Source organism: Primulina tabacum, chromosome 14 (genome assembly GCF_025594145.1).
Source record: "Primulina tabacum isolate GXHZ01 chromosome 14, ASM2559414v2, whole genome shotgun sequence".
Lineage (NCBI taxonomy): Eukaryota > Viridiplantae > Streptophyta > Magnoliopsida > Lamiales > Gesneriaceae > Primulina > Primulina tabacum.
This window is the reverse complement of record NC_134563.1, coordinates 35,405,417-35,422,715: the sequence shown is the minus strand read 5'-3', so window position 1 is coordinate 35,422,715 and position 17,299 is coordinate 35,405,417. Positions and strand designations below refer to the sequence as shown.

At 32.4% G+C, this 17,299-nt stretch overlaps 1 protein-coding gene across 1 annotated transcript; it reads right to left on the bottom strand.

The window, feature by feature from the left end:
• Positions 1-6,128: 6,128 nt before the first annotated feature.
• On the bottom strand, positions 6,129-9,034 carry LOC142525662 (putative pre-mRNA-splicing factor ATP-dependent RNA helicase DEAH5). The gene has a single exon (XM_075630008.1). The coding sequence runs from the start codon at positions 9,003-9,005 to the stop codon at positions 6,717-6,719; it is 2,289 nt and encodes a 762-aa protein (XP_075486123.1). The 5' UTR covers positions 9,006-9,034; the 3' UTR covers positions 6,129-6,716.
• Between the last annotated feature and the right edge of the window lie 8,265 nt (positions 9,035-17,299).

Sequence of the window (17,299 nt, the reverse complement as noted above, 5' to 3'; positions counted from 1 at the left end):
CATCTAATGTCACTTGATTGGCGTCTGTGAGTACCTTCGTAACCCAAATTTCATTTAACTTATCTTATTTTTGGTCTGCATCCAACCTACAAATTTAGTATAAATAATAGTCTTTAAGCATTCATATATTATAATAAACAAAATGTCCATATTTTTATGTAGTTTCTAATATTATTTTATATATTTAAAAAGAAAGTTTTCATAGTAGAATAATTTTTGTGAACAAATAAGTAAGTTTCGTACAGTTTTATGCAATGAAATGTATAACTCGCAAATACAAAGAGTTAGAAATTCATAAATATGTACCATGTTTGTATTGCTTTGGCGGTGTCACATAGTGGGTTAAGAATCATTGCAGTTGTCGGCGTAGTTTGTAACTGTTGTGAATCTATTTCATTATTTCGATTTACACCACACATTAGTCATTTTTGCTGGAAAAAACATTTAGGGAATGAAGAAAGAATATTTGTTTTATAACATACTAAAAAATATTTGCATGGTCAGATTGGAAAATGCAACAATATGATGTTTATACTCAATGTGCTTCATCAGTTGTCCTTCGTGTATTGCCAAGTCGTCCCACACAGTGACAGAAATAGTTTCCATTCTAAACAAAATAATTTATATGTTACAAATTTTAAGATATGCATGTTTATATGTGTCATTTTTTTTATTTAAATTTACCTCATGTTGAGAAGCATAATTTGTCTCCTTTGACTTTCTGTTTTATCTGGTCCGGTGAAATTGCTTAATGGCATGACTTTATTTAATATATCGATCACATCTGTACACATTTCATTGTTGTTATGCAGATGAATATGACATCTATTTTCAACTAGAAAATTTATTTATTTGTGATAAGGGAACTTACGCAGAATTTCTTTTGCATTCGCGATATTGGCGAGTTCGTCGTATTCCTTGAATTTAAATGTTAGGTGTGGCATCTTTAGCATCCGACGTAGCTCTGCAACCATGGTACTCTTCCGTAAATTCATCTCAAATTTGAGGTTGACATTTGAATATCTGGAGTCTATGCATTTGATAAGAGGGTTGTATATCGTATACTTGGTTTCCAGTAACTTGCCGAAATATTCTTTGACATTTGAGAAAATCAATCCATGAATCATTGTACCCCGTTTTGCAAAAGAAAAGTAAGAAATATTAATTTGATGGTAAAATACGTGAGTATGAATACTAAACTTGAGGGAAAAGTAAACTTATATATGTTTGTTTAATTTTTTTCAAAGTTAAAGAAATGAGCATATGTTGAGAAATAATAATTTTTTATTACTCTGATGGTGGAATTATGTTTTTATATCGTTTTGCGATATATATATATATATTAGTTACAGTAAAACTTAGAAATATAAAGGCTAATAATTCTCAAAAACAAAAAAGAAATGTAAAGGCTAATTATTTTCATATAAAATATATAATATTACAAAAATAAAATGAAATTATTTATTATCTAATTAAATTTTATTTTTTTTGGTTTAGTTTTGACAAATATATCCCTACCCCGAACAATATAAACTTCTTTTTAAATATTTATATGCGAATAAAACAATGATTTTCGTATCATTTTGGTTCAATTTGTTTTCAACTTTTTCCGTTTGGATTTATGGTTTTTTCTAGTCACATTAAAGGTTAACACCTATATATCAAAGTCAGTGACTTGCTGATGCATTTTGAACTATGCCATATCTGGTTTTTATAACGAAAACAAAAAATAACTATGTTGCACCAAAAATATTTTTCACAGAGAAATTTTTTTGCTAAATCAAAATTTTAATTTTTTTTCTCTTTTTTGTGCTTCATATATAAATTAATTTATATGTAAGATAATTAAATGAAGATTCAATTATTAATTTTTTAACAGTGGTTCAACGTTTATGAGAGAAAAAATTGTAATATAAGATAATTTTAAATGATCGTACTTATGTTCTCCAAATCAGTGCTATGGCTATCGAAATCGTGATTACAATTATCTTCATGCTTTATGTCATGTCAAATTTTCATCGATGAATATGTGTACTAATTTTTCGAGAATGTGATTTACGTATAGAATTTTATAATTTCAAAATATGCCACGAGAAATTTAAAAATTATTGTTGTTGTAAAAAAATTTAATTGATATATTTGTTTTTTGTCTTATTACTTTGAATAATCATAGTCTGACTATATTATTTTTACAATTTTAAGGTTGTGAGTTTAAAATAGGTGTCAACGTGATAGTAAGAATATGATTCCGATTTATGGATCACATTAATAAAAATTATTATATTGAGACAAAATATTAAAAAAATATAATTATATGTATATCAATCTTAAAACAACTAAATTATATTATTTTTCAAGAACTCGGCGAAAATAAAATCTGAACTTTATCGAGATATCGTAGATTGGATTAATTGTTGAAAAATAAAGACAGTGAGAATATGATGAAAATTGTTCTCTTCATATAATCCTTGTATATTCTACACGTGCAACACACGTGCATATCTTCTAGTATAAATATCCAAAATCATGCTGGTGCCTGTATAACTCCTCCAAGACAGCAAATTTCTAATTTATATATACACTCGACATTGATATGCATACTATTGAATTGCAAAAACAAAAAAAGATTAATTATTAAGCCAAACAAAAGTTTTTCAGTCTCAAAATCTCAATGCTGACATTCCATACAAGTAATAAAATCTCCAAGAAATCCTATATCATCCCCCCTTCATTATGGCTATTTAATTCTTCCATATATAAATTAATGCAAATTACTCTTCCTATACATACATATATTACAAGAACAACCTTCAAACCATTGACCAAAATGATGCAGGCTTTTTCTCTGGAAGACAAGAATAACTCACAAATCATGAAGGTAACCGACCCATTTTAATAGTGTGTGTATTTCGTTATATAATGATTATTAATTTCATAATCACAACGAAACATATTGATTTTTGTATGAGTGAATTTCAATTTTTTTTTGTTTCCTGATATTATTATGTGGTCATGTATAATATTGTGCCATGTTGTTTGATAATCCGTCGAGGCAACAAAAGATTGTGCTTCATGTGCCCACAAACGAAGAGAAAAGTAGAGATACAGAGGAGACAAAGTGTAATTGGTCCACGAGAAAGTGTCGCCTGTGTACAATTTAATGAGGACAATTAACGAGAACAATAGAGTAAAATCACAATTCAATCTGTATATTTATGTAGATATAATAATAGTATTGGATATAGATATAGATTATTGACGTAACACCGAAAATGCTGATGTGACACCTGAAATGTTAAATTGATATCTTAGTAAGTACATCATATATTTGGTTTCAAAATGTGAACACTTTGATCATGTCGAACCATAAATAGAACGAAAAAATAGCAAATAAAAAAAAAGTTGAAGAACCCGGCACTGTTGTTGGATTTTTGCACATGATTTATTCATTTTGTTTGAGTTGTATTCATTCAGTTTTACTGAAGCTAGTTTAAATTGTTTTCTAAATTTGAAAATCTCATAGACACGCATCTGTCGTAGTAGGGATTGTCGCTTTGCCTTGGAGACACGCATCTGTCGTAGTAGGGATTGTCGCTACAAAAAAAAAAAAAAAAAAAAAAAGATAGCCGTTGTATTTATTTCATAAATAGTTCAAGTTTGGTTGCACTTAGGAGCTTATGGTTATAAATTAAATTGTGTGCGTACTGGATCAACAAAACCAAATTATTTAAACATCAAATCTTATTTCAAATATACTATGTTACCGAAACCATCAAACATGTTTTGCTAGTGAAAATACCAATTCTTTGTTCTCGATAAATTATTTTTAAATCTACATTTTTTTTTACCATTTGAGATGCACAAGTAAATCTCGTAGACCAAAAAGATGTTCTTCAAAATTGTCAAGTGATTGAGAGTACACTCTACAAGGAGGAAAATGACTAATTAATAATTATGTTGTCTCTAAATAAGTTTTTCTTCCTCTGGAAGTAGCGCCTCAGATACCACAATTGGAATATGGCAGCAACAATGCACATACCAATGGCCACAATGCTATACCACGCAACTCTGATATTCTTTTTCTTACTCACTTTACTTGTATGTGCTTCCATGCAAAAATAAAATAACTTTTTTTGTCTAACATAACACAAAAACAAATCATAGTATTTCTTTCATGTAGACCATATGTTCATTCCATCATTCCCCTAAGCGTTGATCATTAAATAAGCAGCATCCTCGTCATTATACTATTCCGGACAAAATACATCGCATCCATGAACAAAAATACCAAACCAGAGAAGAAATGGATTGACTAGAAAGTTAGTAAATACCTTCATTATGAGAGGGAATTTAAGAGGGTTAGAAAAGAAAAGACTTGCAAGAAAAAGGACATACAAAAGAAAAATAATTGCAAAAATATAAAGCGACAGAGAGATAGTCGAATATCAACAGAAGAAAAATGAATTAACTTGCCTCGATAAGTGCTGGAAATTTAAGTCTTTTTACCTTTGCTCCAAGAACCAATTGTGAGATATTTGATTGATTGTTTTAAGTTTCTGCACTTCGGAGTTCGATGAATTTCCACGTTCCACGCCCACCATTCCTAACTAGACTCTCCCATTGTTCTCTAAGAATGGACATTTAGATATTGAAGGATATACAATGCAATTTATCTGATAGAAAATCCACAGCGGGATGCTTTACCTTTGTTGGGGGTAACTTAGTGACATGGAGAAGTAAGACACAGAAAATAGTAGCACTGTCAATAAGTGCTGAAGCTGAGTTTCCAGGAATGGCTGAGGGACTTTGTGGACTTATATGGCTCAGAAGACCGGTCTCAGAGATTGGTTTTGCGAATTTATTTTTGGACCACAAGGCCGCCATTGAAATATCTCATAATCCTCTATTCAGCATGACCGAACGAAGCACATTAAGATAGACAGATGCTTGATTAAACAAAAGCTTGAAGGAGTGATTCAGTTTCCCTTTGTAAGGTCCGAAGATCAACGAGCTAATATGCTTACGAAAGCGCGCTGTCTCTAGCAAAATCTTGCATTGCTCACTTGACAAATGGGGTATAAGAGAATACATGAGTGTGTATTTTTATTTTTTTTACCAATTTAAACTTACTAGCTGCAGAACTAGAAGCAATCGACTTGAAAAATATTCTACCATTAGTACATCTTTTATACATGTTTTTCTAATGACATTGTAGGAACAATTTTATGTTTGAATTGTCTAAAAATAGTTTTTTTGGCAGTTGTTAACTAACTACCTGTTTGTATGAATTCTCCTAGAAAATATAACAATCAATATATATTTCTATAGATATATTCCATTGAATGAAGTAAAAAAGGAAAAGTCGATAGGAGGAAAAAAAAAACTTTAACACTTTCTTGTGATTTCATATTATGCTTCTATTCAAAATACATGGGTTGTGAAATTTGAATGAATTGACCTTTGCTAATGTAATTCAAATTCATGAACTGGTATCAATAAAACGAGTCTCTTATTTCATAAAACAATGTTTTTTTTACTTTAGCTACCTTTGATGTCTAAGAAAATAGTAGAAAAAATGAGTTAAAGCGTTTGATTTGTAATGAAGGAAAGAAAGTTGTCTGAGGAAATTTTGCAAGTAAAATCACATGACAAACTCATCTGGTTTCTGTATCAGTGGAACTTTAGTATTTCTCAATATTTTTTTGGAGTAATAAGGCAACTACCTTTTCAAATCAAAAGGAAAATTAATTAATTAAAGACAAAAATATACAACACTTGAAGAGAAAAAAGAAGCTTTAAATATCATTCATTATTAGCTATATACAAACACAATCAAGAAATTTACAGAAGCTTTTATTCATGTTCCGCCAAACATAATAGGCCAAAAATCTATAAACATATCCATTCATAAAAGAAAATAAAGCCCAGCAAGAATCAGAACCTCACTGAAAGATTTATTTCTGAAAACTAAAGCTTTAACCTGAAATACTCAAGTGATGGAAAACCCCTTCGAATTAATTCATCCAAAAAAAACTCGTAATTGTACAAAGCATCTAGTTTTAGACTTCACCGGGTTAGCAATACTCAAACATAACAGGCGATATGATGATAACTAAGAAATTACAAGATACCCAATGATCAAGATGATGTCCACAAGAACCACAAAATATGAATTTCTTGTTTGCAGTCACAAAAGAGAATCAAGAATCAACAGCGATATGAACTTAAAAACAGAAATGTAAAGAACACAAGGTTTACGTGGTTCGATCAAAATGATCTACGTCCACGGGAGGCGATCTCATTAGAATTGATAGACACGGAGTACAAAGAATATTATAGCAAGATGTCACTGCCAAAAACCCCTACAACACACACTTGTTCTTTTCTTATGACTTCCAAAAGAACACTCCCTGGTCTCCGTTGTGAGGAGATGTAGTTGTTGATATTTCAATGCTTCGTCCCCCTGATTTAAGTCAGCTTGATATTATATATCTCGATCAGATAAGAGGGAATCCCCTCTCATCGCTCTTGATCACCAGAAAGCCTTGGACTAAATTCCATCCTCCTCTCAACCAACCAACTGCCGTATCTTGACTCGATAGCTTTTAATTTTCCTTTGACTATCCTCCTTTAATTGTTGACACTGGAACTACAATGATGAAACAGTACTTCCATGCTTGATACAAGGAAAAAGAAAAGGTAACATACTTGAACAACTAAGCACGCCTTTTGCTTAAACGCCAAGAGTTAGGTTCATGGTGTCTGTCGTAGAGTGGTTCGATTCGCTCTTGTCTCTTCCGCTTGCTCATTTTCATAGAATTTGGCACCTTGAACATTTTTGGTGCTAGTTCCACCAGCCACTCTGGACTTATTGCAGTAACATCGTGGATGTACACCTTTGTGGTCATCACCATCTCATGATATATGACCCAGTCGGGCTGCCTTTGAAAAACAGCGCTGCTCGGATGAAGGTAAACCGGCTGGTTGTCGACCAATGTCCGGTAACCTTCCTGTGGATCTTTCCGAGCAGCATGGAAGAAGAAACCTGCAGCTATGGCTTTCCGGATCTTTGTGAAGTTCTTTCCAGCACTAACAACATCCAGTTTGAGCTTATCCATGATGGACAGAAGCTGTTTTCTCACGTCCTGTGCTCTCCTCAGTGATCGAGACTGAACAAAATTTTCAAAGCACCAGGGACCAGAAAAATTCTTTTCTTTCCAGGCCTCATACACCGCGAGTAACGTCAGATGATCTCCTTCAGGCTGGAAAAATTTGGCCCTTTTCTGGTCTGCCTGGGATTGTTTTTCCATAGGACGGTAGAAGATGTTCCCCGTCTGAATCATCGAAATAATGGTCAGAACTTCATCACTGCAACCAAGATCCACGCTGGCAAGAAGCATCTTGGAAAGAGGAGGATCCAGAGGAAACTCGGCCATTCTCCTTCCCAACTTTGTAAGCAGTCCCTCTTCTTCCAGAGCACCCAATCTATATAGCTGTTTCAAGGCATAAATGAGGGCCTGAGGTGATGGGGGGTCCATGAAATCAAAGGATAGCAGATCATTAATGCCCATGGCCTTCATTGTAAGAGTAGTCATCCCGAGGTTAATCCTCTGGATCTCCGGAATCGAAACGGGGGACATCTCACTGTGGAATGCACTCTGTGTGTAGAGCCGATAGCACTTTCCTGGTCCAGTCCGTCCCGCTCTCCCTGCTCTTTGCTTCGCGGATGCTTGTGATATCGGAGTTATCACCAGTGAATCAAGCCCCTGTTGAGGATTGTAGACATTTTGCTTTGCAAAGCCAGGATCAATGACATAAACTATGCCATCAACAGTCAAAGATGCTTCAGCTATATTGGTGGCGACGACCACCTTTCTCTTACCTGGAGGAGTGGGTTCAAATATCCTGGACTGCATTTCGCTAGGTAGGACGCCATATACTGGCAAAATAATCAGCTCGGGAACTTTTTTTCCTAAACTCTTCATCCTTTCATAGAGACACTGACAGGCATGATCAATCTCTTCTTGGCCAGTCAAAAACAGAAGTATATCACCTTCAGGTTCACTCAAGTGAATTTGCATCACTGTTATCAAGGATGCCTCCAGGTAGTCACTTTCTTGCTGCTTGGTGTAAAGAATTTCTACCGGAAAATTTCTTCCAGGGATAGTGAAGATGTTACAATCGAAGAAATATCCCGAGAACTTGTCTGCATCCAAAGTTGCAGAGGTGACGATCAGGCGAAGGTCCGTTCTCCGTCTCAGAAGTTGCTTCAATAATCCAAAAAGGACATCCGTGTGAATCGTCCTCTCGTGAGCTTCATCAAGAATAATCACTGAGTATTGAGACAAATCTGCATCATTCAGAATCTCCCTCAGAAGCATACCATCAGTCATGTATTTGATTAAGGTCTCCGGACCTGTGCAATCTTCGAAACGAATAGCGTATCCAACTTCTTCCCCTATGCGGCAACCAAACTCCTCGGCGACTCGCTTGGCTACCGAGATTGCAGCCATCCTACGAGGTTGAGTACAACATATTCTCCCGTTGGTAGTATACCCCGCGTCGGCTAGATACTGCGGTACCTGCGTGGACTTCCCAGATCCTGTCTCGCCAATCACAACCAAAACCTGATTATCATGGACAGCCTGAACCAATTCACTTTTCAAATTGTAGATTGGCAAACTCTGCCTCTGCTCCTGAAGAGAGAGCTTGGATCTTTTCCCAAAAGTCGGAGCTTTACCATAGTCATCCTTCCTCCACTCCGGCATGTCATATGCGGACAACCCGACTCCCTTCAGTTCCTGAGCAAGAAGTCTGTCACCCGTTTCGGGCATCGGATCTTCCCATTGCCTGTTCAGATCCTTTGGAATGGAATCCAACATCTTTCTTTGATGTTGTTCCCTGAATTCTCTCCTCTCTTTCGCGAGAGCAGATTGAAGAGCTGCCGATCGACCCAAAGACCCCTCCGAGTTCTTCCATGTCCTCACAAGCGAACTCATCGGCATCGTCGAAAAACTTGTTTCAATTTAGAATTTTGATATGTTGAAATTTTGGTCAGATATTTCCTTTCTCACATATATATATATATATATATATATATATAAAATATATATTCAAAGGAGTAATATATTGGATATCAAACAATCTTATCAAACAATCTTATAAAATAATAGATTTTATTTCTTCTTTTATTGGATTTATTGAGATTTTATAACAATCTTATCAAATCCAATATCATTAAAAGATGAAATAAAATCTATTATTACTCCTTTCAAAGATGGTTGAATTTTTGGATCGGTTACGTCTTACATTTATTTTTAGATATCTTTTAATGTTAAAAGGATAAGATTATCATATAAAGATAAATAATAATATTAATCATAAAATAAATAAATAAATTATAGTTAATATAATGTTAAAGATAAATAATACTATTAATCATAAAATAAATAAATAAATTATAGTTTATATAATGTTAAATTTGATTGATAAATAATAGTTTGTTTGGTTTGATGGATTAAATTTAAGATAATATAATAAATTATTATTTTGTTTTTTTAATAATTAAAAAAAAATTAATAATATTGTTTATTAAGAGTGATATTGTAATTTAAATTTAATAATTTGATTGATGTAAGATAAAAGTTAATTAGTTGAATTATTTAGTTATTATCCCTAATAACGTTTTAATTAGATTAATTATTCATAATAATTATTATTATTAATTACACCTTGAAAAATTCTATATGTATTTGTTTGATTGATCGAAATCGGCGTGGATAATGATTGAAATGACTATGGATATTAATATTAATTAATAAATAATATTAATATTAAATTAATTAATTATCAATCGGTGTTTAATGTAAATGTAACAACCTTGAACAATATATTTTTTTTTCACCTCTTCCCGTATTCGCTATATTCAATTTAAGGAAAATATATTTTTCCTTTCATTAACTTGTCTATTTTTTGTTTGGCAAAAACTTATGTGAGACGGTCTCACGGGTCATATTTGTGATACGGATCTCTTATTTGGCTCATCCATGAAAAAATATTATTTTTTATGCTAAGACTATTACTTTTTATTGTGAATATGGGTAGGGTTGACCCGTCTCACTTATTAGGATCCGTGACACGGTCTCACATGAGACTGACTGACTCTGTTTGTTTTGGTCCACTAAATTTTCGATTTTGATTTTGGTATGCTAATTTGGATATTTATGTCTAACTAGATGATGCGATCCTGGTGAAATGAGTGAGCAGGGTCGGGTGCTCCACCGGATCTGCTATCAAAATGATGAAGGAAAGAAGATCAATGTAGTTATCTGAACCAGAAGCTTCTTCCCCGGGCGGAGAGGATTTCCTGCACTCAAGAAGGTAACCACGTGAATGGGCGCCGGAGAGGTGTCCGGCGTGGCCACTCCGATGCTTAAGTCAGTGAATGATTCAAGCCAAGAACCAATGTAACCAAGTGATGGTTGTGATATTGGTGTGAATGAATGAATGTAAATGTAAAGATAGAACCCATTATTTTTTGTAGGAGAAGTAATGATGACCTCGTTCTCCGTGCTACCTACTAATTATAGTAGGACGGCTGAGCACACCCTATATTATGTCATGTCGGCAGGAAGGGTTCATCAGGAGCCGGCGGGTGAATGCCTGGGACGTCTCCTCCCCGGGCCACCGGACGCCCGGGCTCTCGTTCAAACTCCCGGGAACTTTCTACCTGGGCCATCTCGATATGAGCACCGCACTCGAGTATAACTAGCAGAATAGGATGTGGGCGACTGTCTCATCTCTGACATCGATCCAAGTGGTTGACGGAATCAGACAGACAGGATTTGACTAGTATATGATTTGACATGACAGAATATAGTGTGTGCTCAGCCGTCCTACTATAATTAGTAGGTAGCACGGAGAACGAGGTCATCATTACTTCTCCTACTATAAATATCAGGTTCTATTTTTCCATTTACATTCATTCATTCACACCAATATCACAACCATCACTTGGTTACATTGGTTCTTGGCTTGAATCATTCACTGACTTAAGCATCAGAGTGGCCACGCCGGACACCCCTCCGGCGCCCATTCACGTGGTTACCTTCTTGACTGCGGGAAATCCTCTCCGCCCGGGGAAGAAGCTTCTGGTTCAGATATCTACATTGCTCTTATTTCCTTCATCATTTTGATAGCAGATCCGGTGGAGCACCCGACCCTGCTCACTCATTTCACCAGGATCGCATCACTAGATAAATGCACGTGCGTTGCACGTAGACAAATATAGATAATTTGTATATGATAACCTTATTTAAATATGTTGAAATTATTTTTGAAATAAGAATAACTTTTAATAGATAAATAATTAATTATTTGCTTACAAATGAAATCATCACATTTTCTTGTGTTTGATTTGAAGACCTCCTGAAATCTTTTTGTACCCATTGGTTTTTATCTTCTTAGCTCTTTTTTTGTAGTCGGCAATTGGTTCGTCATCTCAAATCTCTATTTCAACTTCCTCTTCGTGGATCTTCATGTTTCTGTTGATGCTTAATTTATTTGATTTTTCTATCTTTAATGGTACATTGCTTTGTTTATTTTGCTTGTTAATTTTCTGATATCTCCGTTTTTTGATATTGACATTTGTTGTTGGATCATTGTCATGTATCTCAATAGCTTCTGTCACAAACCACTGAATTATCCAACTTGAACAAGAATGTGTGGAGCTTGGAGCTTGGTTGATTTAGCAAATATTTATATAGGTTATTTGGTAAATTCTACATTGCAGATTTTTATTGTTAGATTGAAAATCTAAATATTCTATTTATGTAGATATAAAATCATTTGTTTGTTTTATTTTATACCTAGTCATGAATTTGAATGAAACCTTCAACAGAACATCCAAAAAAAGATGCTGCAACTTTTTCAAATAATGTTATTCTTGTCGTCTCATCTTCAATTATGATTGTTATTATGTACATGTAACATAAAGAAATAAAGTAGTGATCGTCTCTTTTTTTTTAGTGTGCTCTAAAACTTGGGTTGGTATTGATATTTTTTTATTACCTTGGAATGATAGTAATTGGATAGTTGATGCAATTGGCACAACTTGCTTTGTTGTTTGTTTTCGTAGCAGCTTGGAAACAATGATCACATGTTTCATACCATGGAGTAGCTTTGTTTTCGATTTACTTTATGTTGCTCCGTATCAAATAGCAGTTGTTCTATGTAAAAATAAGAAGCATTTCGAATCTTGATTTACTTTGAATGTTTGTTGTTAAAAATTTTAATATTTAGCATGGGCAAATTATCTGGTTTTTGTTTTGTATCATTTTAGTAATTAAAACCATTAAGATTCATAAATAGTAGATGCAGTACCTCCGTCAACATAGCTCGTTTTTTTTTTTTTTTTTTTGCATCATCTAATGTCACTTGATTGGCGTCTGTGAGTACCTTCGTAACCCAAATTTCATTTAACTTATCTTATTTTTGGTCTGCATCCAACCTACAAATTTAGTATAAATAATAGTCTTTAAGCATTCATATATTATAATAAACAAAATGTCCATATTTTTATGTAGTTTCTAATATTATTTTATATATTTAAAAAGAAAGTTTTCATAGTAGAATAATTTTTGTGAACAAATAAGTAAGTTTCGTACAGTTTTATGCAATGAAATGTATAACTCGCAAATACAAAGAGTTAGAAATTCATAAATATGTACCATGTTTGTATTGCTTTGGCGGTGTCACATAGTGGGTTAAGAATCATTGCAGTTGTCGGCGTAGTTTGTAACTGTTGTGAATCTATTTCATTATTTCGATTTACACCACACATTAGTCATTTTTGCTGAAAAAAACATTTAGGGAATGAAGAAAGAATATTTGTTTTATAACATACTAAAAAATATTTGCATGGTCAGATTGGAAAATGCAACAATATGATGTTCATACTCAATGTGCTTCATCAATTGTCCTTCGTGTATTGCCAAGTCGTCCCACACAGTGACAGAAATAGTTTCCATTCTAAACAAAATAATTTATATGTTACAAATTTTAAGATATGCATGTTTATATGTGTCATTTTTTTTATTTAAATTTACCTCATGTTGAGAAGCATAATTTGTCTCCTTTGACTTTCTGTTTTATCTGGTCCGGTGAAATTGCTTAATGGCATGACTTTATTTAATATATCGATCACATCTGTACACATTTCATTGTTGTTATGGAGATGAATATGACATCTATTTTCAACTAGAAAATTTATTTATTTGTGATAAGGGAACTTACGCAGAATTTCTTTTGCATTCACGATATTGGCGAGTTCGTCGTATTCCTTGAATTTAAATGTTAGGTGTGGTATCTTTAGCATCCGACGTAGCTCTGCAACCATGGTACTCTTCCGTAAATTCATCTCAAATTTGAGGTTGACATTTGAATATCTGGAGTCTATGCATTTGATAAGAGGGTTGTATATCGTATACTTGGTTTCCAGTAACTTGCCGAAATATTCTTTGACATTTGAGAAAATCAATCCATGAATCATTGTACCCCGTTTTGCAAAAGAAAAGTAAGAAATATTAATTTGATGATAAAATACGTGAGTATGAATACTAAACTTGAGGGAAAAGTAAACTTATATATGTCTGTTTAATTTTTTTCAAAGTTAAAGAAATGAGCATATGTTGAGAAATAATAATTTTTTATTACTCTGATGGTGGAATTATGTTTTTATATCGTTTTGCGATATATATATATATATATTAGTTACAGTAAAACTTAGAAATATAAAGGCTAATAATTCTCAAAAACAAAAAAGAAATGTAAAGGCTAATTATTTTCATATAAAATATATAATATTACAAAAATAAAATGAAATTATTTATTATCTAATTAAATTTTATTTTTTTTGGTTTAGTTTTGACAAATATATCCCTACCCCGAACAATATAAACTTCTTTTTAAATATTTATATGCGAATAAAACAATGATTTTCGTATCATTTTGGTTCAATTTGTTTTCAACTTTTTCCGTTTGGATTTATAGTTTTTTCTAGTCACATTAAAGGTTAACACCTATATATCAAAGTCAGTGACTTGCTGATGCATTTTGAACTATGCCATATCTGGTTTTTATAACGAAAACAAAAAATAACTATGTTGCACCAAAAATATTTTTCACATAGAAATTTTTTTGCTAAATCAAAATTTTAATTTTTTTTCTCTTTTTTGTGCTTCATATATAAATTAATTTATATGTAAGATAATCAAATGAAGATTCAATTATTAATTTTTTAACAGTGGTTCAACGTTTATGAGAGAAAAAATTGTAATATAAGATAATTTTAAATGATCGTACTTATGTTCTCCAAATCAGTGCTATGGCTATCGAAATCGTGATTACAATTATCTTCATGCTTTATGTCATGTCAAATTTTCATCGATGAATATGTGTACTAATTTTTCGAGAATGTGATTTACGTATAGAATTTTATAATTTCAAAATATGCCACGAGAAATTTAAAAATTATTGTTGTTGTAAAAAAATTTAATTGATATATTTGTTTTTTGTCTTATTACTTTGAATAATCATAGTCTGACTATATTATTTTTACAATTTTAAGGTTGTGAGTTTAAAATAGGTGTCAACGTGATAGTAAGAATATGATTCCGATTTATGGATCACATTAATAAAAATTATTATATTGAGACAAAATATTAAAAAAATATAATTATATGTATATCAATCTTAAAACAACTAAATTATATTATTTTTCAAGAACTCGGCGAAAATAAAATCTGAACTTTATCGAGATATCGTAGATTGGATTAATTGTTGAAAAATAAAGACAGTGAGAATATGATGAAAATTGTTCTCTTCATATAATCCTTGTATATTCTACACGTGCAACACACGTGCATATCTTCTAGTATAAATATCCAAAATCATGCTGGTGCCTGTATAACTCCTCCAAGACAGCAAATTTCTAATTTATATATACACTCGACATTGATATGCATACTATTGAATTGCAAAAACAAAAAAAGATTAATTATTAAGCCAAACAAAAGTTTTTCAGTCTCAAAATCTCAATGCTGACATTCCATACAAGTAATAAAATCTCCAAGAAATCCTATATCATCTCCCCTTCATTATGGCTATTTAATTCTTCCACATATAAATTAATGCAAATTACTCTTCCTATACATACATATATTACAAGAACAACCTTCAAACCATTGACCAAAATGATGCAGGCTTTTTCTCTGGAAGACAAGAATAACTCACAAATCATGAAGGTAACCGACCCATTTTAATAGTGTGTGTATTTCGTTATATAATGATTATTAATTTCATAATCACAACGAAACATATTGATTTTTGTATGAGTGAATTTCAATTTTTTTTTGTTTCCTGATATTATTATGTGGTCATGTATAATATTGTGCCATGTTGTTTGATAATCCGTCGAGGCAACAAAAGATTGTGCTTCATGTGCCCACAAACGAAGAGAAAAGTAGAGATACAGAGGAGACAAAGTGTAATTGGTCCACGAGAAAGTGTCGCCTGGGTACAATTTAATGAGGACAATTAACGAGAACAATAGAGTAAAATCACAATTCAATCTGTATATTTATGTAGATATAATAATAGTATTGGATATAGATATAGATTATTGACGTAACACCGAAAATGCTGATGTGACACATGAAATGTTAAATTGATATCTTAGTAAGTACATCATATATTTGGTTTTAAAATGTGAACACTTTGATCATGTCGAACCATAAATAGAACGAAAAAATAGCAAATAAAAAAAAAGTTGAAGAACCCGGCACTGTTGTTGGATTTTTGCACATGATTTATTCATTTTGTTTGAGTTGTATTCATTCAGTTTTACTGAAGCTAGTTTAAATTGTTTTCTAAATTTGAAAATCTCATAGACACGCATCTGTTGTAGTAGGGATTGTCGCTTTGCCTTGGAGTCGAACTTCTTCTTAAAAAAAAAAAAAAAAAAAAAAAGATAGCCGCTGTATTTATTTCATAAATAGTTCAAGTTTGGTTGCACTTAGGAGCTTATGGTTATAAATTAAATTGTGTGCGTACTGGATCAACAAAACCAAATTATTTAAACATCAAATCTTATTTCAAATATACTATGTTACCGAAACCATCAAACATGTTTTGCTAGTGAAAATACCAATTCTTTGTTCTCGATAAACTATTTTTAAATCTACATTTTTTTTTACCATTTGAGATGCACAAGTAAATCTCGTAGACCAAAAAGATGTTCTTCAAAATTGTCAAGTGATTGAGAGTACACTCTACAAGGAGGAAAATGACTTATGTTGTCTCTAAATAAGTTTTTCTTCCTCTGGAAGTAGCGCCTCAGATACCACAATTGGAATATGGCAGCAACAATGCACATACCAATGGCCACAATGCTATACCACGCAACTCTGATATTCTTTTTCTTACTCACTTTACTTGTATGTGCTTCCATGCAAAAATAAAATAACTTTTTTTGTCTAACATAACACAAAAACAAATCATAGTATTTCTTTCATGTAGACCATATGTTCATTCCATCATTCCCCTAAGCGTTGATCATTAAATAAGCAGCATCCTCGTCATTATACTATTCCGGACAAAATACATCGCATCCATGAACAAAAATACCAAACCAGAGAAGAAATGGATTGACTAGAAAGTTAGTAAATACCTTCATTATGAGAGGGAATTTAAGAGGGTTAGAAAAGAAAAGACTTGCAAGAAAAAGGACATACAAAAGAAAAATAATTGCAAAAATATAAAGCGACAGAGAGATAGTCGAATATCAACAGAAGAAAAATGAATTAACTTGCCTCGATTTTTTCTCTCCTTGCTACTGATCATCCCAATCTTTCGCAGCAATCCCCGTTTTCCAGTCGATACCAATCAGTTCCATATGGTGAAGTAGCCAAATAAAGATAATTCAAGTGCCCCAATAAGCTTCCATTTTTAAAATTTATAAAGTAGATAAAGCAGAACAATCATAAGAGCAAAAAAAAAGTTGAAGAACCCAGGACTCTTGAAATGTTGAGCATTTTGTTGGTTTTCATGTATTCAGTAAAATACAATCAGATGCACTACTTTTTTTCGTGATTCTGATAAATTTCTGTAGAGTTATCAAGATTGTCATAAAAAAATTTCTATGATATTATTGTGATTCGTGCTTATTATTACGATTTTTCGCCTCTTATATGTTAGGAAACCAGCAGCTTTCTAATATATTGTTAGACTTTGAATGGAATTG

What these genes read in the sequence shown, in the direction of transcription:
- LOC142525662 (XM_075630008.1), bottom strand. Translation starts at nt 9,005, where the DNA reads ATGCCGATGAGTTCGCTTGTGAGGACATGGAAGAACTCGGAGGGGTCT.